The sequence below is a fragment of the Crotalus tigris genome, unplaced genomic scaffold (genome assembly GCF_016545835.1).
Source record: "Crotalus tigris isolate CLP2741 ecotype Arizona unplaced genomic scaffold, ASM1654583v1 scf7180000017666.379230911805:20528666, whole genome shotgun sequence".
NCBI classification, from domain to species: Eukaryota; Metazoa; Chordata; class Lepidosauria; order Squamata; family Viperidae; genus Crotalus; species Crotalus tigris.
In genome coordinates this window covers 10,773,946-10,800,829 of record NW_024096552.1, presented here as the reverse complement: position 1 = coordinate 10,800,829, position 26,884 = coordinate 10,773,946, and the positions used below count along the sequence as shown (strand labels likewise).

At 38.3% G+C, this 26,884-nt stretch overlaps 1 protein-coding gene across 2 annotated transcripts in view; it reads left to right on the top strand.

Moving 5' to 3' along the window:
- The window catches only part of STK17A (serine/threonine kinase 17a), a 53,478-nt gene that overhangs the window by 14,786 nt on the left and 11,808 nt on the right, over positions 1 to 26,884 (top strand). For both annotated transcript variants that reach the window (XM_039336691.1, XM_039336692.1), the window contains exons 2-3: positions 13,079 to 13,291; positions 24,307 to 24,451. In XM_039336691.1, coding sequence (XP_039192625.1) covers positions 13,079 to 13,291; positions 24,307 to 24,451 — 358 coding nt within the window. The remainder of the gene's footprint in view (positions 1 to 13,078; positions 13,292 to 24,306; positions 24,452 to 26,884) is intronic.

Genomic DNA, 26,884 nt, shown 5'->3' with positions numbered 1-26,884 from the left:
TATCAGCAAATAGCCCAAGCCTGCAAAGATGAAGTGAGGAAAGTTAAGGCTCAAAATGAACTAAGGCTTGCGACCAAAGTAAAAAATAACAAAAAAGCTTCTTTCAACATGTAAAAAAGAAAAAAGTGAAGGAAATGATTGGTCCATTAGTGGGAGAAAGTGGCAAGAAGGTGACAAGCAACAGGGAGAAAGCAGAACTATTTAACTCATTTTTCGCATCTGTCTTTACACAAAGGGAAAAAACAGACCAAGCTATCAAAAATAGTGCCATAAAAAACAAAATAGAAATACAAGTTAAGATAGGCAAGAAAATGGTAGGTGAGCATCTGTCCAGCCTAGACGAGTTCAAATCACCAGGACCAGATGGATTACACCTCATGGTTCTCAAGGAACTGGCAGATGTGATCTCAGAACCACTGAACTATATTTTTCAAAGATCCTGGAGCACTGGGGAACTACCAGAGGACTGGAAAAGAGCTGATGTAGTTCCCATCTTCAAAAAAGGAAAAAAAATGGATCCAGGAAATTACAGACCTATCAATACCTGGCAAAATTCTGGAAAAGATAATCAAACAATGAATCAGCAAACACCTAGAGGCAAACAAAGTCATTACTAAAGGCCAACACAGGTTTGTCAAAAACAGATCATGCCAGACAAATCTTATTGCATTCTTTGACCAAGTGACAAAATTAGTGGACCAGAGGAATGCTGTGGATATAATTTACTTGGACTTCAGTAAATTATAAGATAAAGTAGATCACAACCTACTACTCAATAAGATAGAAATGCGGGTTAGACAGCATCACCACCAGATGCATCTGTAGCTGGCTTACCGGCTGTACTTAGCATGTGGTCCTCAGTGGAACCGTATCTACAAGGAGGGAAGTGTGTAGTGGGGTGCCCCAGGGCTCTGTTCTGGGCCCAGTGCTCTTCAACATCTTCATCAACGATCTGGACAAGGGGATAGATGGGGAACTCATCAAATTTGCAGACGACACCAGGAATAGCCAATACTCCAGAAGACAGGCTTAGGATACAGGAGGATGTGGACAGACTTGAATATTGGGCACTATCTAACAAAATGAAATTTAATGGTGAAAAAAGTAAGGTTCTACATTTAGGCAAGAAAAACCAAATGTACAGGTATAGTATAGGGGGTACCTTGCTCAATAGTAGTAACTGTGAGAGGGATCTCGGAGTCCTAGTGAACAATCATTTAAATATAAGCCAGCAGTGTGCTGCAGCTGCCAAAAAAGTCAACACAGTGCTAGGCTGCATTAACAGAGGGATAGAATCAAGATCACGTGAAGTATTAATACCACTTTACAATGCCTTGGTAAGGCCACACTTGGAATACTGCATCCAGTTTTGGTCACCACGATGTAAAAAAAAATGTTGAGCTTCTAGAAAGAGTACAGAGAAGAGCAACAAAGATGATTAGGCGACTGGAGGCTAAAGGAATATAAGGAATGGTTGCTAGAATTGGGTATGTCTAGTTTAATGAAGAAAAAGACGAGGGGGGACATGATAGCAGTGTTCCAATATCTCAGAGGCTGCCACAAAGAAGAGTCAAGCTATTTTCCAAAGCGCCTGAAGGCAGGACAAGAAGCAATGGATGGAAACTAACCAAAGGGAGAAGCAACCTAGAACAAGGGAAAAGCTTCCTGACAGTTAGCACAATTAACCAGTGGAACAACCTGCCTCCAGAAGCGGTGAATGCTCCAACACTGGAAGTTTTTAAGAAGAAACTGGACAGCCATTTGTCCGAAATGGTATAGGGTTACCTGCCTGAGCAGGGGGTAGGACTTAATGACCTCCAAGGTCCCTTCCAACTTTATTATTATTATTTTATTATTATTATTATTATCGATCATCGCACAGTCAGCCAGATGTTCAGACTGGATTTGGCATTTTGTCTACCTATCGAGTCCTTACCCAGGACCTGGGATAGGCAGATGTGGATGTTTGATGGTATTACAGATATCGTCGCAGGATGGAAGCAGTTCCTAAATAAGGCTGCCTTTTGCAATTGACTAATAGCGAATTTGTCAATGCCAATGGTGTTCAAGTGGTGCTCCAGTTGTTTTGGATTGCACCCAAGGAGCCTATGACTATTGGTACTACCCTTGCTTGCTTTTGCCACAGTCTTTCTATTTCTATTTGTAGGTCTTTGTATTTTGTTATCTTCTCCAGTTCTTTCTCTTCTATTCTGCTATCTCCAGGCACTGCCACGTCCACTATCCAGACTTTTTTGTCTTTCTTATCGACAATTGTTAAGTCTGGGGTGTTATGTTGCAGGTGCTTGTCTGTTTGAATTCTGAAGTCCCAGAGCAGTTTAATTTTATCATTTTCTATGACTTTCTCTATTTTATGATCCCACCAGTTTTTGCTTACAGGCAAATGATACTTTTTGCAGATCTTCCAATGCACCATTGTTGCTACTTTGTCATGCCGCTGCTTGTAATCAGTTTGTGCAATCTTCTTGCAACAGCTTACCAAGTGGTCCACTGTTTCTTCAGCTTTTTTGCATAGGCGGCACTTACTGTCTGTTGCTGTCTTCTCAATTTTGACTTTGTATGCATTTGTCCTTAAGGCTTGGTCTTGTGCAGCCAGAATTAGTCCCTCGGTCTCTTTCTTCAATTTTCCTGCTCTTAGCCATTGCCAGGTTTTATTATTATCTGCTTTCCCAGCTATTTTTTTTCATGTATTGGCCATGTAGTGCTTTGTCTTCCCATGCCTCTATTCTGTTCTTCATTTGGTCTTTCTTGTAGGCCAGTTTGGTCTCTCCAGTAGTTAGTAAGCCTTCCTGATATACTAATTTCAGTGCATCTTCATCATTGTTCTTCAGATATTCTTCCAAAGCCATTTTTTCTTCTTCAACCATCTGATGTACTTGTAGCATTCCACGCCCACCTATTTGCCTTGGTAGATAAAGTCTATCAATGTCACTGCGTGGATGAAGGGCATGATTCATTGTCATTATTTTTCTGGTCTGCCTATCCATTGCTTTTAGTTCTGCTTGAGTCCAGTACACTATTCCAGCTGTGTACCTAATGACTGGGATTGCCCAGGTGTTGATTGCCTTTATGGTATTTCCTCCATTGAGTTTGGACTTTAAGATCTTCTTCACTCTCTTGATGTATTCACCTCTAATCTTTTTCTTGACTTCAGTGTGCTTGATGTTGTCAGCTTGAAGGATACCCAAGTATTTGTAGTACTCTTCCTCATCCAGACTCTTAATGTTATTTTCGTGGGGCATCTTGATTCCTTCAGTTTTCATTATTTTTCCTTGTTTGATAGTAAGTGTGGCACATTTGTCCAAGCCAAACTCCATTACAATATCTTGGCTATATATACGGACAGTGTTGAGCAGCGATTCTATTTCAGATGATGTTTTTCCATACAGCTTCAGATCATCCATATAAAGGAGGTGGGATAGTCTGGCAGATGTTTTTGATGTTTGATAGCCATGTCCTGAGTTATTCAGTATTGTTGACAGAGGAAACAGTGCAATAACAAATAGTAATGGTGATAATGAATCTCCTTGAAATATTCCTCTCTTGATATTAACCTCTCCCAGCCTCTCACCATTGATCTGCAACTGTGTCTTCCATTGTGCCATCGATCTTTGCACAAATTTTCTGATGTTTCTACTGACTCCTGTTATTTCTAGGCACTTTATTATCCAATCATGTGGCAGAGAGTCAAATGCCTTTTTGTAGTCAATCCATGCCACATTCAGGTTGGTCTTCCTTCTCTTGCAGTTTTCCAAGATCATTTTGTCTATTAGGAGTTGATCTTTTGTTCCTCTGCTATTGGGGCGGTTTCCTTTCTGCTCAGGTGGAAAGAGATTGTTTTCAACTAGATGCTGTTGCACTGCATCAGCTACTACACCAGTTAGTAATTTGAAAGTTGTTGGTAAGCAGGTAATTGGCCTGTAGTTGCCTGGTGTTGCCCCTTTTGCTGGATTTTTCATTATTAGGTAGGTTTTCCCAGTTGTTAGCCACTTTTCAATTTCTCCTCCTTAGTATATTGTTGAACTGTTTGGCAATGAGTGGGTGTATAACAGTTAGATGTTTCAACCAAAACCCATGCAGTTCATCTTCACCTGGTGCTGACCAATTTTTGATTTTCTTTGCTCTTTTTTCTACCATTTTTGTTTTTGCTAGTTCTTTCATTTCAACTTTTGTTTTATTTGCATCCACCTCTTTTAACCAAGCCGCATCCTTGTTGTATTTCTTTGGGTTATCCCATATCTGCTTCCAGAACTGCACTGTTTCTTCCTTGTCAGGTACTGACTGATTCCTTGCAGTTTCTCCATTGATGGATTGGTAGAAACGTTTCTGATTGGATTGAAATTGGAGGTTCTGCCTATAGTTTGCAATTCGAGCTTCATATCTACTGATTTTCCTGGCTATAGCTGTTATTTGTTGCTTTATTATTTCCAGTGCTTCCTTGATCTTCCTTGTTTCTAAGTGGTATTTCTTGATTAGGTATTCTTTGGTCTTCTTGTTCTTCAGCTTCTTTTCTTTCATCTGTTCTAGCTTGCTTGCATGTGATCTTAACTTGCTGATCTTATTTTCTAGTCTAACCTTCCATTTTTCTGGTGCACTGTTTGTTTGTTTTTCTTCTTTGTTGATTTTGCATCCCAGGTATTCTGTTATAACTGCAGCTGTGCTGTACATTAGTTGGTTTGTTTCTTGCAGTGAATTGGTGCTTATACTTGATATTGCAATATTTGCATCTTTTAATGCTTGTGCTAGCTGTTTCTTTGGAACAAGCTTCAATGCAGGTAGCCTTATTCTGTTCTTTTTGTGCTGTTCTAGATGCTCAGTTATTCTTTGTTTCAATTCTTTTATTTCTTTAGTTAGAGGGTTTTGTTCTTCCTGAGGTAGAGGTGCCTGATTTCCAAATGAGAACAGTTGTATATCTCTGCTAGATTCCTTCACTGCCAACTTAATATAATTATTATTATTATTATTATTGATCATCGCACAGTCAGCCAGATGTTCAGACTGGATTTGGTATTTGTCTACCTATCGAGTCCTTACCCAGGACCTGAGATAGGCAGATGTGGATGTTGATGGTATTACAGATATCGTCGCAGGATGAAAGCAGTTCCTAATAAGGCTGCCTTTTGCAATTGACTAATAGCGAATTTGTCAATGCCAATGGTGTTCAAGTGGTGCTCCAGTTGTTTTGGGATTGCACCCAAGGAGCCTATGACTATTGGTACTACCTTGCTTGCTTTTGCCACAGTCTTTCTATTTCTATTTGTAGGTCTTTGTATTTTGTTATCTTCTCCAGTTCTTTCTCTTCTATTCTGCTATCTCCAGGCACTGCCACGTCCACTATCCAGACTTTTTTGTCTTTCTTATCGACAATTGTTAAGTCTGGGGTGTTATGTTGCAGGTGCTTGTCTGTTTGACTTCTGAAGTCCCAGAGCAGTTTAATTTTATCATTTTCTATGACTTTCTCTATTTTATGATCCCACCAGTTTTTGCTTACAGGAAAATGATATTTTTTGCAGATCTTCCAATGCACCACTGTTGCTACTTTGTCATGCTGCTGCTTGCAGTCAGTCTGTGCAATCTTCTTGCAACAGCTTACCAGGTGGTCCACTGTTTCTTCAGCTTCTTTGCATAGGCGGCCCTTACTGTCTGTTGCTGTCTTCTCAATTTTGACTTTATATGCATTTGTCCTTAAGACTTGGTCTTGTGCAGCCAGAATTAGTCCCTCTGTCTCTTTCTTCAATTTTCCTGCTCTTAGCCATTGCCAGGTCTTGTTAATATCTGCTTGCCAGCTATTTTTTTAATGAATGGGCTATGTAGTGCTTTGTCTTCCCATGCCTCTATTCTGTTCTTCATTTGGTCTTTCTTGTAGGCCAGTTTGGTCTCTCCAGTAGTCAGTAAGCCTTCCTGATATACTAATTTCAATGCATCTTCATCATTGTTCTTCAGATATTCTTCCAAAGCCATTTTTTCTTCTTCAACCATCTGATGTACTTGTAGCATTCCATGCCCACCTATTTGCCTTGGTAGATAAAGTCTGTCAATGTCACTGCATGGATGAAGGGCATGATTCATTGTCATTATTTTTCTGGTCTTCCTATCTTCTTCACTCTCTTGATGTATTCACCTCTAATCTTTTTCTTGACTTCAGTGTGCTTGATGTTGTCAGCTTGAAGGATACCCAAGTATTTGTAGTAATCTTCTTCATCCAGACTCTTAATGTTATTTTCGTGGGGCATCTTGATTCCTTCAGTTTTCACTACTTTTCCTTGTTTGATAGTAAGTGTGGCATATTTGTCCAAGCCAAACTCCATAACAATATCTTGGCTATATATACGGACAGTGTTGAGCAGCGATTCTATTTCAGATGATGTTTTTCCATACAGCTTCAAATCATCCATGTAAAGGAGATGAGATAGTCTGGTAGATGTTTTTGATGTTTGATAGCCATGTCCTGAGTTATTCAGTATTGTTGACAGAGGAAACAGTGCAATAACAAATAGTAATGGTGACAATGAATCTCCTTGAAATATTCCTCTCTTGATATTAACCTCTCCCAGTCTCTCATCATTGATTTGCAACTGTGTCTTTCATTGTGCCATCGACCTTTGCACAAATTTTCTGATGTTTCTACTGACTCCTGTTATTTCTAGGCACTTGATTATCCAGTCATGTGGCAGAGAGTCAAATGCCTTTTTGTAGTCAATCCATGCCACATTCAGGTTGGTCTTCCTTTTCTTGCAGTTTTCCAAGATCATTTTGTCTATTAGGAGTTGATTTTTTGTTCCTCTGCTATTGGGGCAGTTTCCTTTCTGCTCAGGTGGAAAGAGATTGTTTTCAACTATATGCTGTTGTACTGCATCAGCTACTACACCAGTTAGTAATTTGAAAGTTGTTGGTAAGCAGGTAATTGGCCTGTAGTTACCTGGTGTTGCCCCTTTTGCTGGATTTTTCATTATTAGGTAGGTTTTCCCAGTTGTTAGCCACTTTTCAATTTCTCCTCCTTGTAGTATATTGTTGAACTGCTTGGAAATGAGTGGGTGTATAACCGTTAGATGTTTCAACCAAAACCCATGCAGTTCATCTTCACCTGGTGCTGACCAATTTTTGATTTTCTTTGCTCTTTTTTCTACCATTTTTGTTGTTATTACTAGTTCTTTCATTTCAACTTCTGTTTTATTTGTATCCACCTCTTTTAACCAAGCTGCATCCTTGTTGTATTTCTTTGGGTTATCCCATATCTGCTTCCAGAATTGCACTGTTTCTTCCTTGTCAAGTACTGACTGATTCCTTGCAGTTTCTCCATTGATGGATTGGTAGAAACGTTTCTGATTGGATTGAAATTGGAGGTTTTGCCTATAGTTTGCAATTCGAGCTTCATATCTACTGATTTTCCTGGCTATAGTTGTTATTTGTTGCTTTATTATTTCCAGTGCTTCCTTGATCTTCCTTGTTTCTAAGTGGTATTTCTTGATTAGGTATTCTTTGGTCTTCTTGTTCTTCAGCTTCTTTTCTTTCATCTGTTCTAGCTTGTTTGCATGTGATCTTAACTTGCTGATCTTATTTTCTAGTCTCACCTTCCATTTTTCTGGTGCACTGTTTGTTTGTTTCTCTTCTTTGTTGATTTTGCATCCCAGGTATTCAGTTATAACTGCAGCTGTGCTGTACATTAGTTGGTTTGTTTCTTGCAGTGAATTGGTGCTTATACTTGATATTGCAGTATTTGCATCTTTTAATGCTTGTGCTAGCTGTTTCTTTGGAAGAAGCTTCAATGCAGGCAGCCTTATTCTGTTGTTTTTGTGCTGTTCTAGATGCTCAGTTATTCTTTGTTTCAATTCTTTTATTTCTTTAGTTAGAGGGTTTTGTTCTTCCTGAGGTGGTGGTGGTATTATTATTATTATATTGTTCTTTATTTGTCTCTTTGCTAAGAATCCTTTTTGGTCTGGATGTATAAATTCAATCAAAAATCTTTTCAATCTTTCTGCTATTATTGAAGCAAAAATTTTATAGTTTACATTTAATAGAGATATTGGTCTATAGTTCTTTATCTAGGTCATTGAGTCTTTTTTTGGTATTAAAGTAATATTGGCTTCTATCCATATATTTAGTATGTCTTGTAGACATTTGTAAAATTTTGCCGGTAATCCATCTGGGCCTGGTATCTTGTCATTTTTTTTCTTTTTATAGCTTCCGTTGGCTCTATCATTGTTATTTTTCCATGCTGTGGGTTCCCCTCTTGTAGAACATTCTACACCCTGAAGTTAAGCTTGCTTCTTCCCTGCTATCGTTTAAGAACTCTCTCATGTATGTCATCAGGTCTGGAGGTCTTTGGGAAACAAGAGACATTTTTAGATGGCTTCACTCTGATTGACATTCTTCTGTCTATGGAATTTGTATATTTTTAAAAAAAAATGATGAGAAAGTAAGAGGGAGAAAATAAGCGGGGAAAGTACATCAAAAAATTGGTCTATGTGAAGCTGCTGCTAAATCATATCTACTTGAGTTAAAGCAAGAATAACATTTTTTAAAAATATATATTTTATTAGATTTTATATGGGTAGAGAAACGGTAGGGTCAGTGCGGGTACAAGAAAATCGGGATAAAAGGGACAGGGTGTGGATAACTACAGTAAATACGTAATTGAGCGAATAAGCTGTCATCCAGGTCTTCATATTAAGTATTATTGTTTATATAATACTAGACATTTATAGGAATAAATCGATATAGTTACAACTGACATTTGGTAAAAGACTAATATTCCTTTAAATAATTAACATAGTTAAATAGCATAACAACTATTTCCAATCATCAACCTTAATACTTAATATAGTAAAACTCTAAAATCTCTTCTTATTCTAACGTGTTTCAACCCACTGATAAAATTTTCCCCAGGTTTTATAAAAGATTGAATCTTCTTTCTCCTTCATCTCTAACGTTAATCTGTCCATTTCTGCACAATCTAGGATTTTCAAAATTATAATCTAGTCTGATGGTAGGTTTTCATTTTTCCAAAATTGGGAAAATACTATTCTTGCAGCTGTTAATAGATGTAATATTAAATAATCATTTTCTTTGTCATAGTTAGGTCTTCATATACCTAACAGAAATAGTTCCGGTTTAAATTCTGTCTGGATTTTCACCATCTTTTCTAACCATCTATGAATCTTAGACCAATATTTTTTTGCAATAGAACATGTCCACCATGCATGATAATAAGTAACCGGTTTTTGCTTACATTTCCAAAGTACCCGTTTTTTGCTTACATATCTGATAAGTTTTTAAATATTTTCGCTAAGCGAACTGGTGTCATATGCCATCTATAAAACATTTTATATAAATTTTCTTTGTATGTTACTGCTTTAGTAAGTTTAATATTTTTATCCCACAATTTTTGCCAGTCTTTTAATTCTATAGAATATCCAAAATTCTTTGCCCATACTATCATTGTCTCTTTTATTTGTTCTTCTTCCATCTTCCAATTTAATTATTTATAAAGCTTCTCAATCAAATGTTCATCAGTTTTTAAAAGTATTTTATCAAGTGGAGTCAGCTCTTTGTAAAATCCAATTATTTTTATGTCTTTTTCATATCTTGTTTGAATTTGCAAATAGGACCACCATGTTAAATCAATACCTTGTTGTTGAAGGGCTTGCCTGTCTTTGAGTTTTCCGTCCTTGTCCAAAATATTTTTATAACTAACAAGTTTATCATAATTAATCAAATTCGGGTAAGCAAATGCTTCCATCGTTGAAAGCCACTCAGGGATTTTCATATACATTTTGTGTCTAACTTTCTCCCATTCAGAAAGTAAAACATTTCTCATAGCATGGTTTTGAAAGTAGTTATGTATTTTAGCTTTCTCGTACCATAAAAAGGCATGCTAGCCTAGTTGAAGGTCATAACCCTCTAAATCAGTGTTTCTCAACCTTGACAATTTTAAGGCATGCTGGCTGTGGAATTCTGGGAGTTGAAGTCCACATGCCTTAAAATTGTCAAGGTTGAGAAACACTGCTTTAAATAGAGAATTCGCTTATTTCTCAGAGTAATCCATTCTTTAAGCCAAAGCAAAATAGCTGCTTGATAATAAAGTCTCCAATCCGGAAGTCCAAAACCCCCTCTATCTTTCGAGTCTTGTAGAAGTTTACATTTAATTCTTTCTTTCTTTGCCATATAAATCTTAATATCATTGTGTTTAAATCGTCAAAAAATTTGTTACCCAGCTGTACAGGAACTGTTTGAAATAAAAAAAAAATTAGCTTTGGTAAAATGTTCATTTTAACAGTTGCTGTTAAAAGATAGTTTGCTAGCAAAGATAGTTGGAGATTTTCCCATTTTTCCAAGCTGATTTTTATTTGTTTTATTATTCTCTCATAATTATCTCCTTTTAGTAATGTATATTTCGCCATAAGATAGATACCTAAATATTTAACTATTTTAACTATTTGAAGATTTGCCTTTTTGATGAATTGAGTTTTCTGTTTATCAGTTAAATTTTTTGTTAACACTTTGGTTTTTTCCCTATTTATTTTCAGTCCAGCCACTTCTCCAAATTTCTCAATTTTCTGCAAAAGTTTAGGGGCTGAATTGCAGCTTTGCAAGATCTTCTTGTGTAGTTTCCTTACTACAGAAATACAACCAGTCACAGATAGCAAAAAGCCAGACACTAGGCCAAAAAAAAAAAAAAAACCAAAAAAAAAAAAAAAACCAAAGTTCTCTCTTGAAGGTCTCTAAAAGATAAGAATGTCTGGGCACACAGCCAAGTGTCTGGGCATTGTGCCAAACTTTGCAACTGTGTATCCAAGAAAAAAAAAAAGAAGATAAAATATAACTACCAGGGGATGCTGTTTCTTTCCCCGTTGTTTGAATAGGGAGAAAAAAAAAGTTTTAAAAAGTGAAACAGCAAGCTAAAGTTCCGTAGCAAGGCAATTGAGCTGGCTTCTTCCGAAAAAAAGAATATATATCATAGCAATCTTGCTTTTCCATCCATAATAAAATATAGTAAGATCTTCTACTTTAATTCCATTGAAAAAAAGTTCAAAAATTTTATAATAAAGCTTAAACTGCCACTTTGGGGGAGGGGGGAATCAAAGACCCCTTCTCCCTCCCTCGAGCTTCCAGCTTCAGCTCAAAGGCAGGCAATTTATTTCAAAAGGTCCAGTTTGCCATAAATATTGAAGTTATCTCACCCGGAGCAGTTGCTTATTCTCAATCAGCTGTCTTCTGTCTCCAACGATCAGCTGGTGATGGCAGCAATCGCAGAAGCACTCCACCCTTCTTTTTCCAGTTCCAGGGGCTGTTTTGAGTTCAGAGAGCCGGCTACTGCCGGCTCCCCTTCCTCAAAGGTTCACTCCTCAGTGGCCACCCCTCCAGAGTGGCATTCAGCCCAGAAGGGCCTGCTAGCGAAAGAATTCCGGACCCTGGGGACGGAAAATCTTCTCCAGGGTCTATAGTCAGCTACGTCCAAGAATAACAACATTTAATATTGTTAGAAGCTCATTCATTCTATGCAATCCATTCTGGACTGGTACATAGTAGTTGGAACATCTGTAATTTATAAAGCAAAAATAGTGTTAACATCTTAGTACTGATTGTTATCAAGGAAATAGATAACCCTTTTCATTATGATAATATGATTTCTGCATGGTTTATGTTTAACTAGGTGGTCAAAAAAAATCACAATGATGAAATGAGAAAAAGTTACATAATTTCAATAATCAAAGAAAAATATATATTTCTACATTTAATTTAAATGTGGGAAATTTCTTTTATTTTGTTTTTTGAGCTTTTGTTTTATTTAATAGAATTCAGAAAAATCCCATTGGTGATGGGGATCTTTATTTCTTTGTTTAGTACTGTATGGGTTTCTTCTCAGCATATAGTTCTCTTTAGATATTTTTTTTTTAAAAAAACAATATACTCCATCACAAAATACAAGTATATTTACCTATTTAGCATACATGGAAAAATACAAACATTAAAAAAGCATTAATTGTAATGTACTTTTTATGTTTACTAAAATTATATTTAGAAGAAAATGATTTGAAAAAGAGTTATGAATTACTGTCTGAAATTAGTGGACAATATGAGAAACTATGATTTAATCTTCTGATTTTGTACTGTACTAAACTGATAGCCTACTCTTAATTATTTTTCAACTCTTTCAAATATTCATTTTATAAATTAAGAGTTGGTTTTATGGACACTATATGAATTTGTAGTAAAAATATATAGCAAACAAATTGTAATTATCCTATTATAAGAGAAAAATGTTTGCAAATAACTTGTCTGTTCCATGGTAACAGTAACTTTAGTTGAATTATTCTTTGCCTTCATAGATATAGTCCTGCCCAGCAAATCTTTGTCACCAAAGAAGTTATAAAATTGTTTTCACAAGGAAGACATAAAAAAATGAAATATTTAAGATACTGATGCTAGCTGTTGCTTCCATCTTTGAATAGAAACAGGGATTATAATTGCCCCCTATTTATTAAACCTAATGTTTAGCTCAAGGATGGGCAAATTATAGGCCTCATATGCTCCCCAACAATTACTTTTCACTACCAGACCATTTCCAGATAATTTTTTCAAAATTAAAGTAGATAATGTGATTTGGGCATTTTTGTTAAAATAATTAAAAATACATACATAAAGTTATTGCAAGAATTAATTTTGCCAATTAAGCTCTTTAGATTAAAGTTTTGTTTTTACCTCTTTTGTTTTTACAGTCACATTACATGACATGACATTCAAACACATGAAAACAAATGACACACAAAATAGCTTTCCAGTCCAGATATTTTTCTATGTGTTTTCAACTTATAGACAGACAGATTAAGGCTTTTATTATGTTATTTGAAGAAAAAATTAACAATTGTGCATTTTAATTTCTCTCAATCACAATATTCAAGAAAGGTACTAACATTGTCATCCCAACAATCCTTCTGTGTTTCTCAATTAATTCCTCCCCAAAAGATCTTTTAAAGTTCATTAATTAGGAGTATCTGGTGGACTGATTATACTTTAAATGTGCATCCAATTTATCTCTTCTCCTTTTCTTCAATTGTAGGGGGAAATTTGCAGTAGTAAGAAAATGTATAAACAAAGAGACTGAAAAAGAGTTTGCGGCAAAGTTCATGAGGAAAAGAAGAAAAGGCCAAGACTGTCGAATGGACATAATTCATGAGATTGCAGTCCTGGAATTAGCACAATGCAATCGATGGGTTATTAACTTGCATGAAGTATATGAGACGCCAACAGAAATTATTTTGGTTTTGGAATAGTAAGTAATACTTTTGTATGCTTTAGTATAGTATGTTTGGACTTTAATATACTCTTGATGAAATAATTTCAGTTTCCCTCTAATTTATTTTGATTTTATTCTGCTTATCTCTGGAGCTCTGAACCACATCCAAGCAGTGAACAAGCCAAGAACAAAGAACATGAGAGATGATCATATGAAAGTATAGAATAAGGTTTCAGCTTTGTAACATAAAATTATGCCAAAAAGATTGGAGTTTACTAATACGGTAGCAAAAGCAAAGTGCCCCAGATAAATGACTTGAATTCCTTTTTTTATAATATTTTTATTAAAAGATTTAGATAGAACAATAAAATATAAATACAAGCTAATAAGAAGAAAGGGAATCAAGTTTTTTTTAATGTGTGTGTGCATCCTCAAAAATGCGATTTCCCACCCTCATCATGACAAAAACAATTTCATAATCTCTTCATCTTCTTATTAAAAAATGTAACACTCTTCATTTTACAACACATCTGTTAACAGTAGGCAAATTAAATAAACAAATCTTTTCCAATCCAATTATCAGCAAAAAGCCCAGAACTCTAAAATATTAGAATTAATTAGCTAACTGATTGCTGTAAAGAGGGAGATTCCCTTTTTTCTCTCCTTTTTTTCCCGTGTGTCCTATATACTGTTTAGTTTTATGCTTTTTCTTTCTGGATGATGACCAAGACTGCTGTAAATTTTATATATATATATAAAATCCTGATATTGGCTATAAATAAAAGACCAAAGTAATGAAGAAGAAATAATTTCTTTTTTAAAAGGCAATTCACCAAACCTCCTTACTTGGAGTAATAATACATTGGGAGGCAAAGCTAGTTTGAATGCTACAGTTAGGATGTTTAAAATAATTATTGTGGTAAGGATTAAAACACTTTATTAAATGTAAACAATTTCATTTTTCTAGTTATCAGCAAATCCAAAAAAAAACTCGAACTACAATACAGGTAATCCTTGACATATGACATAATTGGTACTTAAATTTCAGTTGTTAAACAGTGCAATTATTAAGTGATTCATCACACAACGAGACTCAATTGTACAGCCATTTTTACTGTAATCATTAAGTAAATCACACAGTCGTTAAGTGAATCTGACTTTTTCAATTGACTGGCTGGAAAGCCAGTTGGAAAGTCACCAATAGTGATCACATGATCCTGGGATATTGCAACTGTCATAAATTTAAGCTAGTTGATCTCAGGGTAGTGCAACAGTCGTAACATTGAGGATGGACCGTAAGTCACTTTTACCGAGGAGTCATTACCTCTAATCACTGTTAAACAAATGATCATAAGCCAAGGATTTGTAACAACCTGTCCTATTTTATGCCAACTTTCTATTCCAATCTTTCTTTATAGTTCATATATATGATTGGTGATCCTTGTTACAGATTTCTTTAGTACATTTAACCATATCTTTGTGAATCCAGTAAAAAGAAATCATTCCAATTGTCTTCTGGGATTGCTGAACTTACATTTTGTTTTTTCTTGTGGATTATAAAACTCCATGATTAATATATATACAAATGCATTGTGCAACTTGGTTGCATCTGAAACTGATTTATGCTTTCTTTCCCTGCTGCTCAGATTGTGGCTGAAATTATTATTTATTATTTTGAAAAATAACTCAAGATGGTGAACATACCCAACACACCTTCCTCCTCCTATTGTCCCCACAACAACAACCCTATGAAGTGAGTTGGGCTGAGAGAGAGTGACTAACCCAAATTCACATGGCTGATTTCATGGCTAAGGCAGGACTTGAACTCCTGCTTTCTAGCCTGGTGCCTTAACTAATAGACCAAACTGATTCTTGAATATGAAACAACAGCACAAAGTATTATTACATTAATAAGTGTAGTTGTCTTTAAAAATATAGTAGCTGACTTCATTTTGCATTTAAATCTAGATGTTTTAAATTAATGATTCCCTAGATTAGTCATATGGTGTCTATATCAATTTTCTACTAGCATTCCCTGCAGCTAAGAGTTGTTTCATAGAATTATGAAGAAAAATACAAATATACATGTTTACAGTATCATCATAAGGATGTGATATGGAACCTACCAATAGCTTCATCAAGAAAAGGTAGTTATGGCAGGTTCATTGTTGATTGAGACATAGTTGACATTTATAGTGGTCTCCCTGATTCTTTGATTATATGTCATACCAAAGCCACTCTTGCAAGATGCCTTTACTCTCCCTGACTTCATGAGAGTCCTGCTTTAGTTGTTACAGATAATATAAGGAACTTGCCATTGCTAGTTGATCATTACTAAAAAGCAGCATAAAAGATGTTGGAGGGGGGCTGCAAGGCTGTCAAGATACTGGATTTGCTTTAGTATACAGTATTAATCATATATTGCTATGAAAGACAGTGGCCTGCTGAATCAACAGTAAGAAGTTATTAAGTGAGCATCCATCCTTGCTTTAACATTGTTGTTCCTGCACAAGTACTTTGTTGGAAATCTTTGGGTTTTACCAGGAAACAAATCCATCTGAGACTTGGTTCTACATCTTTGTATTTAATGATAAGTCCTTAAGATAGAACAAGAGTCTTCTAATGTAAACCCACCCTGTTCAATCTTTTTAAAAGATTGACTCAATAGATAGCTGACTAAATCAATCTGGAATAGTCTTGAAAATATCAGGGCTATTTTTACTAGATTGTGTGGCTTGGGAGTGCACATGGGAGTGCACAAGAGGTGTACATGAATCAGGAAAGGCATGCGGATAATAGTGCAGTCAGGGAAATTGGATGGGGATGCCCAAGAAATGCTGTATGTGTAAGGACCCACCCCACTTTGCATCTTAAGAAGACAGAACTCTTGGAATAGTTCTTCCAACAGGAATCCTTTATTAAGAGAAAATGGTTGCAGGCATGCTAGACAGGACTTTGGGTCCAAGCTCTCCCATTCAAGGTTTTAAGGGGTTCCCCAGTAGTCCCACCCAATCAACCCCCCTTCCAGTGATAGTTTCAAGTATCACAATTCTTCTTTCTTCCGTCTGGATGGAGACTTCAGATAACTACATGAAAGGCAAATACTCTTCTTTGTTAATGCTAATGTTCTCTGGTGTTAACGCTTTGAGGTTACAATAGGTTACAATAAACACACATTCAGCATTCAGCTCTTTGAAGTCTACTGAAGGAAGTGAGGGCCATAAAGCCCCTTTGTTCTCCCCCTTCTCTCCCTCTTATGGCAGAATCCAAAGAAGGCAGAATTGGGAGTTTCTATATTTGATAATTAAAGATGAAATATGATTGGATTCTGACATCCGGCCCCTCTTAACAATAAGAGAGATCCACCTGCAAGAAAACAAAACAGGTATAAAAGTTAGTTAGGCTTGTTAGGATACTCTGTGTGAAACTTCTTCAATAGTTTCGGGGCTCTGACATGACGTTTATGGACCCACTCTTTTTGTGAGGCAGGGAGGTGTTTCCAGGCAACTAGGTACTGAGTTGCTCCATGATATCTCCTAGAGTCAAGGACTTCCTTTATTTCGAAGTGTTGTTCACCCTCCACCATGATTGGAGGTGGTGGGGGGGGGGATTTTTGGCCGTAGAGGTGACTGATGCTCCCTTTTCAGCAAGCTGCAATAAAAAATTGGGTGTATTTGCCTGAGATTTTTGGGTAATTCTAATTCTACTGTTACTGGATTTATGATTCTTTTGATTGGAAAAGGTCCTATGTATTTTGGTCCAAGTTTTTTACAGGGCTGTAGGGACTTTATGTATTTTGTAGATAAGTACACCATCTCTCCTATAATGAATGGTGTAGGCTCAACCCTTTTTTTATCGGCTTGTGTTTTGTAAGCCTGCCTAGCTTCATCTAGTGCTTTTCTGACTATTGGCCAGGTGTTTTGTAATTTTTCCATCCATTCTTTCAGCGAGGGTATCGTTGGTTCGTTTGGGGTTAATTCTGGCATGGGGTTGAAACTTTGACCGGTGGCTATTTGAAAAGGAGTGTAACCTGTGCTGGAGTGGACTGCATTATTGTAGGCAACTTCTGCAAAAGGGAGTAAGTCCGCCCACTCGGTCTGCTGGAAACTAAGAAAACATCTTACATATTGCTTAAGTACTGAGTTCATTTTTTCAGCCCCCCCATTTCCTTGAGGGTGGTGGCTAGATGTCAGTCCCTGAGTGGTTCCTAAGAGGGATAAAAATTCCTTCCAAAATGCAGACGTAAATTGCACCCCCCTGTCAGAGATGATGCGTTGGGGTGCCCCATGCAATCTGTAAATGTGTTGGATGAAAAGTTTTGCTAAGGCTTTTGCAGTGGGAATCTTTTGGCAAGGGATACAGTGCACCTGTTTGGAAAACAAGTCCGTGACCGTCCAGACCACAGTATTCCCATTGCTTTCTGGCAATTCCACTATAAAATCCATGGCTATTTCTCTCCAGGGGGCTGAGGGACTTGCCACTGTTTGCAATAGTCCTGGCACTTTCCCTTGCAACCTCTTTGCCGTGGCACATTTTGGACAACTGGCTATATAACTTTCAATGTCCTTTTTCATGGATGGTCACCAAAATTGCCGTTTAATTAAATGTAAAGTTTTTACAAATCCAAAATGCCCTGCTGATTTTGTGTCATGGCAAAGGTGCATGAAAATTACTCTTTGAGGTGTTGGTATATATAACTTTTCCCCTATCCAAGGCAACCCGTCTCTCAGTGTGCACACATTTTTGTTTTTCTGGAACAATGATTGTTTCAACTGTTTCTGGAATTCATTCCAGTTTTGGCTGTCCAGTTGTGGTTTTAATTTTGGCTTGTTCTTGTGTTACTGTGCTGCCAGTTGTGCCCCCCCACTCTGCCATTATTGTCTTACAGTCGTGGTTTCGTGCGCTGTTATATTGGGCATTGGCCGATAGGGCATCTGCCAGGAAGTTCGTTTCTCCTGGTTAAATGTTTGAGCTTAATTGGAATTGTGAACTGCTGGACCACAGCGGCTTGTTTGGATTGAGTTTCCTGGAATATTTCAGGTGCTTCCAAATTTTTGTGATCCGTCGCACGACCTGGACGGGATTTTGTTGTCTTCAGGAAGCTGTCGCCACGTGAGTAATGCCCAACGTATCCCATAAGCTCCTTCTCCCATACAGGCCAGCACTGTTCTGTGTCCGTGAGTTTCTTGGATGTATATGCACAGGGTTGAAATACTGCATCATTATTTTCTTGTAATAGCACAGCCCCCACTGCCACATCACTTGCATCTGCCTGTATTATGAAGGGCTTGTCCATATCTGGGTGCCTTAGTACTGGTTTGGCAGAAAAAAGTCTCTTTAGTCTCTCAAACGCTGCTTGGCACTCCATTGTCCATGTTAGTGGCTGGCTAGGTTTTACTGAGGATGTTCCCTTCGTTTTTAGTAAGTTAGTGAGGGGCAAGGCTATCTGTGCAAATGAGGGATGAATTGGCGGTAAAAATTTGCAAAGCCCAGGAAACTTTGTAGTTGCTTTCTTGTGCGGGGTGGTGCCCAATTTAGTACTGCTTTGACCTTCTCTGGGTCCATTTCAATGCCCTGTGGGGATATGCGATCGCCTAGGTAGTCTATCCTTTCCTGGTGGAATTCGCATTTTGAGAGTTTGGCATATAGGTGGGCGGCTCGCAGCTTCTTTAAAACCGCTCTGACAAGTTTGACGTGTTCTTCTTTTGTTTCGGTAAAGATAAGAATGTCGTCCAAGTAACAAGGACCCGCCCCTTAAACAGTGCTCCCTTAGAACGTCATTGATTAATTGCATAAAGACTGCAGGGCCCCCTTGAATCCAAATGGCAAGACTTGATTGATAGCACCCCATGGGGCAGTTAAATGCAGTCTTCCATTCATCCCCTTCCTTAATTCTCACGCGATAGTAAGCTTCCCTTAGGTCTAGTTTAGAAAATTTTTTCCCTTTCGATAGGTGTGACAGCATGTCTTTCATGAGGGGCAGCGGTATAGGTTGCTTTCACTGATTGTATTCAGGGCCCTATAATCCACGCATAAACGTAAAGAGCCATCCTTCTTCTCTCTAAAAAGGACCGGGGCAGCCACTTTAGGCTTGGCTGGCTCAATGAAACCTCTCTCCAGGTTTTTTTTTATAAATCTTTCCATTTCCTCCTTCTCCTTTGGGCTCATGGAGTATAATCTGGGCTTCGGGAGTTTTGCCCCAGGCTTGAATTCAATGGTACAGTCTGTGGGTCGGTGGGGGGGAAGCTCATTCGCCCTCTCCTCACTGAAGACTTCAGCAAGGTCTCTATATTCCTCTGGTATTTCTGTTAATCTTTTTCCTCTCCTATGGATGCTTTTTCTATTCTTGATTCTGGTAGCCTCCCTTGGGGTTTTAAGTCCATAGGGTCCCCCTTCGGGAATTGATTTCTGTCGTCCTCCAATTTACCCAGGGGTTCCATTTTTTCAACCATTCCATCCCTAGAATCATTGGGCATTCCATACCTGGGGTCACCACAAACGTTAAGTCCTCTTCATGGTTGCCCAGGGAGAGGTGTATTGGCAGAGTGGCTAGGGTAGCTGGCACCCCCCCTGCTATGGATCCATCTAGCTGGCCATCTAGCTGGCCCAATGAGATTGGTTGTTCCAGTCTCCTGGATGGGATGCCCAGATTCCCCACTAGTGTTGGGCTAATGAGGCAGCGGGTGCAGCCAGAGTCTATTAAGGCTTTCACCTTCACAGCTTCGGGCATGGGGGGGATTAATATAGTCACTGTTTGAAGATGGGTGTGATGCGTCCACTTACCAGGGGTTCGCCTTCCGAGCTGTCATCTGAGGCATCCACCGTCCCTGTGGTGTAGGCTGGAGTTCTTTCCCCTTGGTGAGCAGAGGTGGGGTTTTCTGCAATTTCCATCATTTTCATGGCTGTTTCTTTTGGCTTAGCTGAATACCCTCTGGGTTTGTTGATTGGGGATCTGTCTGGGTTGTGCTGGGGGGCCTTTGAGCGGCATTCTACAGCTCGATGTCCTTCTCTTCCGCACTTGAAACACCCCATCTGCTTCTTGGCTGTATCCGATGATTTCACCGGTTGGTGTGTCAGCTCAGGCGGGGGGCGGCTCCATTGTTTTCCTCGGCGATGCCTCTTCAATATGTCGATCTCTGCTTCCTCTGCCAAGACGTACCATTCCTCAAGTCGATGTGGGTCTCCTCGGGGCAGGCAAGCATCATATAGATCATAGTTTAGTCCGTCTTTGAAACGGCCAAGGAGGATGTCTTCTGGCCAATTCAGTTTGCTGGCAATGGCTCGGAATTCTTGTGTATACTCAGCCACTGGGCGTTTGCCCTGCCTCATCGTTGTTATTCTTTCACGGGCTTTGCGATCAGCCAGGGGGTCTTCAAATCGTCTTCTCAACGAGGACATGAAACGGTTGAAGTTACTGAGTTCTGGGGCATTGGAGTCATGCAGGTTCACCACCCAATCTGCAGCTGGTCCATCCAGGGCAGATTGCACGATCCGGATGCGGGCTTTGTCGCTGGGGATGTCCTGCCCATATTCCTCCATGTAGCTGAGGACTTGGGTTAGGAAAAACCCCAAGCGTGTTGGCTCCCCTTTGAATTTCACCTCCAACGGTGGACGTCTTGGAATGGATCGGTGCCTCCATTGTGGGTGGTAGTGTCTTCCGTCCAGATTTCCATCTTGGGTCCGGTAGGGGGTGGGAGCTCCTGGATCAGTAAATGTCCTTGGGGTTGCAGGTTCCACGTCCCCCCCGGTGTCTCTCACTTTGTGGCTCCAGGAACTGGGGCGGGCGTAGGGCTCAGGAATCTCCTCTCCTAGGGAGCTGAGAGTTCTCTTCATCAGGTCAATAGCTTTCTCTAGGATCCAGTCTGAGTACGGCATACAGCTTCCTCCCTCTTCACTTGCGTGCAGGGATTTCTCCATCTCCTGCTTCCATTCTGGTTGCTTGGTCCCCCGTCTCAGGGTCACTTTTCTTGATTCCTTTCCCCACTCGCTTTTCTTTCCAACGCCCATCGACCAGTGAGGCTTGTGGTCCTGTGTCTCCACCACTTCTTCTTCTGAGAAATCTGGCCTCTCGGATCCCAACATCTGGCAAGGTTCCAACTGGGTCAGCGGCTCTCTTTCCAGGGAGTTTTCTCCCTCTCTTGCTTCGTTGTCTGACATGGTAAATTTTTGCAAAATCCCCCGGCAAGGGTCTACCTTCCAGGTGGATTAATTTTGCAAGTCCTGTCTAATGTAAGGACCCACCCCACTTTGCATCTTAAGAAGACTTGGAATAGTTCTTCCAACAGGAATCCTTTATTAAGAGAAAATGGTTGCAGGCATGCTAGACAGGACTTGGGGTCCAAGCTCTCCCATTCAAGGTTTTAAGGGGTTCCCCAGTAGTCCCACCCAATCAACCCCCCTTCCCAGTGATAGTTTCAAGTATCACAATTCCACCCCGTTTCTTCTTTCTTCTGTCTGGATGGAGACTTCAGATAACTACATGAAAGGCAAATACTCTTCTTTGTTAATGCTAATGTTCTCTGGTGTTAACGCTTTGAGGTTACAATAGGTTACAATAAACACACATTCAGCATTCAGCTCTTTGAAGTCTACTGAAGGAAGTGAGGGCCATAAAGCCCCTTTGTTCTCCCCCTTCTCTCCCTCTTATGGCAGAATCCAAAGAAGGCAGAATTGGGAGTTTCTATATTTGATAATTAAAGATGAAATATGATTGGATTCTGACAGTATGGGTTGGAGAAGACACATGGGAGGTGGTGCAGATTGGGGAAGGCATATGGGGCCAGCACAAGTGGAAGCATGCAGAAGATGGCATGGATGGAAAGAGTATGCAGGGGTTCTCAAAGGTGCTTTTTCAAAGGCAACTGGATTGCTTTTCCTTGAGAAAGAATGAAGCTTCTTGGATGAGAAGTGAAACAGCGTCTTCTTCTTCCTCAAGGAAAAACAGTCTAGATGCTTTTTGAAAAGGCACATTTGAGACAACTATGACCTGGATGATTGAGAATCTCTGTAGACATTATTCAGAGGTTTCTTCCCCCTTACTTCTCCTCCCTTTTCCCTTCCTTTTCCAGCTGGCAGATAAATAGTTACTGATGGGTGAGGGAATGGTAAGACTGGCTCAGAAACTGTCATGGAATGTATAAAATGATGATCACATGATTGCAGCAGCAGCTTAGAAGGAGCCAGTAACACTGAAGCAGCCACAACTTTTCTTAATGTCATTCCCTTGGGAATCTTGGGTCCTAGATTTTGGAGACATTCTGTAAATGTCTCCAAAATCTTTGGTTCAAAAATTGTTGTCCTAGGGTACACTGTTTAACCCAGCTAGAGGTCATGACTATGGGAGTTTTAGTTTTATATTGATATCTATATCATATTAAAAATTGAAATTAGGATTTTTTAAAATGTTTATTTGTTCTCATGAACCCTCTGAAAGAAAACTGCTCTGAGAATTGCTTCACTTGGTGGCCTTTTGACCCCATTAGGTAGAGCAGACCAGGAAATCAATTCCACTAGAAGGCTAAAACTATTTCTATAATAACAGAAACTTGAAGGTCTAATAAAGCTTCCTCTTCCTTCTATTTAGTAAATTAGGGAGGCATTTGCCTCTTCTGAATGTTGCTTCATTTGTGACCCAAAAAATGCTTCAGTTCCTTTTATCTAGTCAATACTGTAGATCTTGGGACTCTACTTCAAAATCATCTTCCTTAATTTATACATAGCCTCAATAGCTGATTCTAGATATGACTCTATATGCACAACTCAGTTAAAATTAAATAAAGTGAAGTGTTAACATGATGTTAAGTGAAGAAGGTAAATGATCACATAACACCTAACACGAACATACTGCATTTAATATCTATCTATCTATCTATCTATCTATCTATCTATCTATCTATCTATCTATCTATCTATCTATCATTTGACTTCTGTTGACATCTGTGTCGCCCATTTCACTGAGGCATTTCTAGGCAGCTTATAGTCAAGGAATTAAAGTACCACATAAAACATTAAAACAATAAATCAAAACTGTACATTTAAAAACTCAGGTATAATCAGTCTATGATCTGCCAGACCCAATTTAAAGTTCGTGGTAGGATTGGGCTCAAGTATTTAAAATGTTGCCCCCCCCAACACTATTCAGTAGATTAAGATTACTCAGAGAGGCCTGTAGTTCCACTGGTGGATAATATTTCTTTTTATTGATTATAAGCCCATCCTGAGCTTCTCTAGAAGGAAGAAGTATATTAATTAATTATTTTTAGAAAAAGCACTCTCTGTAGCACCTTATACAAAGGGAAAGAAAAAGATTAATGCAGCATAGCATAGCCACTGCTTGTTATAAAGAAAACTTACTGATCTGGTCTAGATATATTATTTTAACTATGGAAGGATTTAACGAAACTGATTATTTGCTTAATTTTTATTTTCAGACCAATTGTCTTTTTAAAGATTAGGGATACGTGATTTAAACTTGAAAATAGGATATTTGGTTTATGAGGATTTTTGAAATAAATATTGCTTAATGAGATATTGCAAAGTGTTTCTCTGGCACAACCTTTATACTTCTTTTCTAAGGACAATCCATGCATAGATTGTTAACAACTAAAAAAGTTCATTTTTAGTATAAGTTCATTTTTCATTTTTATTCTTCCATTTTTATATCAAAAAATCTCAAATATAATAGCTGAGTTCCCTCTTACTAAACTGAAGTGTAAACACTCTATAATCTAAGAACCTAAACAATGATACATATTACTTAAATAAAATGGTTGCTATAAAACTTTAAACTTCCTTCCAAAGGAGGTTTGGTTAATTCTACATTTGCTGGCAGGCAAATATATATTTCATTCAGTGCTGATGTTGAAATTGACTTGCCTTTGAATTTGGTCTAATCTGTTAACTGATTTGATTCCCATGGATGTATTTTTATTTGAATTGTAATTAAAATGCTTTAACTTATTAACATTATCTTAAGCATAATTTTTAATATATAGATGAGATATATTATTAATAATAATTGGAAATTTAAAAACAAATATCCTTATTCTTAGTGCTGCTGGTGGAGAAATCTTTGACCAGTGTGTAGCTGAAAGAGAAGATGCCTTCAAGGAAAAAGATGTTAAGCATCTCATGAGGCAGATTTTAGAAGGAGTTTCCTTTTTACATCAAAATAATGTAGTTCATCTTGACTTGAAGGTAAGATAATGATTCTGAAGAATTGAAGCAATATTAAGGATCCATTTTCTTCTTCTTTATATTAAAAGTTGTTTTATTTTTTTTTAGATGTTCTGATTGCTTATTTTGAAGAATAGACAGTGACATTTTAAAGGTTTGATTTTTGGTGGAAAACACTTTTCTGCCTATTTAGGAACTTGCTTCTATCTCTGCCAAACTTGATGCCAATATGTACTGCAGGTTATTTTAGCTCTATTTTTTTTCCTGATAATCAGCTGTACATCCAAATATAACGTTATGCAATTGTGTAGAGTCCAGACTGAGAATCTTCTAATATTGCATACCTTGGTACATATTCATTGTGCACACTTTTGTCTTGTTCCTAAATTTCTTGAAACACTAAAATAGGAAACCTGGCGTACCTGCCAGGTCAGGTACCAGCAGAGGGGAAGGGAGTATATTTATGTAAAGGCAGATTAAAAACCACAATTTCAGATAAATAATTGGATCTACATGGTTTTTGTCTATTATGTGTATGGGGTGATTAATGTTTACCTCCCATATGATAAGGTACTGCATCATGCCAAAGAAGGATTGAGAACAAAAAACGTTATCAAAACGATGTTTGAATTTCTACTTGAGGAAGGTTAATGTTTGAAATTGTAATGTTCTCTTGCAGCAGTCTGGTTAAGGAATGCTATGTTGTATATAATGGAAAATGAAGATGCATTTATTTTAGACTGATTCCTAGACAAATTGATGCCAGTTGACCTATAACGTTACAAACCAGTATTATTGTCTGAGCAAAACATTAGTAATGACAGGCAAATCCTATTTGGGGTCCCTATATAAGAAAGTCTTAGAAACCAATAAAATATTACAGTGCAGTGCCACATAGAGCTAAAGAAGATTGCACATCCAGAAAATGCAAGAAACTCTTGCTATCATATCTCCCCTATTTCTTCTTTTCTTTAGTCAAACCCAAGTTCTGCAGCTGTTCTTCGTATGTTTTTGTCTCCAGGCCTTTGATCATCTTAATTGCTCTTCTCTGAAATTTTTCACAACTCTCAACATCTTTTTTGTGATAAGGTGACCAAAATTGGCTGCAGTATTCAAGGTGTAGTCTTACTAGGGCTTTATAAAGCAGTACTAATACTTTGTGTGATCTTGATTCTATGCCTCTGTTTATACAATCCAAGATTGTATTACCTTTTTTTGATTGCTGCTGCACACTGCTGGTTCATAGTTAAGTGATGTCCACTAGGACTCCAAGGTCCCTCTCACAGTTAGTTTTTAAGCTAGGTCTCACCTAATCTGTATTTGTTCCTTTGGTTTTTCCTGCCTAAGTGTAAGACTTTGCTTTTCTCCACATTGAAACTCATTTTGTTGGATGGGGCCCATTGTTCAAGTTTGTCAAGATCAGTGGTTCTCAACCTTTTTAATGCCGCGATCCCCAACCGGTCATAAGTCAAGGACTACTCAACCGGTCATAAGTCGAGGACTACTCAACTGGTGCAGCACCATTTGCAGAATGGGACTGTTGGTGGGCTCAGCAGGGCAGAGACAGCCTGGACAATTCCTATGGCTTTTGAAAGCCAATAGAATTAGACTCTATTCAAGAGAGTCTATTCTATTGGCTTTCAAAAGCCAATAGAATAAAAGGGAGTAGCACAGCTAAGGAAAGGGGGGGGGGGAAATGGCGGACTGCGTTGTTTGGCAACCCCCGTGAAATGGTCATTCAACCCCAAATGGGGTCCCGACCCATAGGTTGAGAACCACTGGTCAAGATCTTTTTGGATCCTGAGTTTGTCTTCTGAAGTGTTGGCTACTCCTGACAGTTTGGTGTCATCTGCAAATTTGATGAATTCCCTTCTATTCCCTCATCTAAGTTGTTAATGAAGATGTTGAAGAGTACTGGGCCTAAGATGGAACCTTGTGGTACTCCACTGCTTACTTCTCTCCATGTGGATGTAGTGCCGTTGAGGACTACTCGTTCAGTATGGTTTGTCAGCAGTTACAGATCCGTTTGTTGGTGATGTTATCTCTTCCACCTTTTTCTAGCTTACTGAGGAGTAGGTTGTGATCCACTTTGGCAAATGCCTTATTGAAATCTAGGTATACTACGTCCACTGTGTTTCGCTGGTCTACTGGTTTGGTCACTTTATCAAAGAATGAGATGAGATTAGGTTGGCATGTTCTGTTTTTAACAAACCTATGCTGGCTGCTAATTGTTTGCAGATTTGTTTTTTGATTATCTTTTCTAGGATCTTCCCAGGTGTTGATATTAAATTGATTGTTCTGTAGTTTCCTGAGTCTGTTTTTTTTCCCCTTTCTTGAAGATGGGGATCACATCAGCCCTTTTCCAATCCTCTGGTACTTCCCCGGTGCTCCAGGATTTGTGAAAGATGTGGTGCAATGATTCTGAGATAATATTTGCCAGCTCCGGGATGTAAT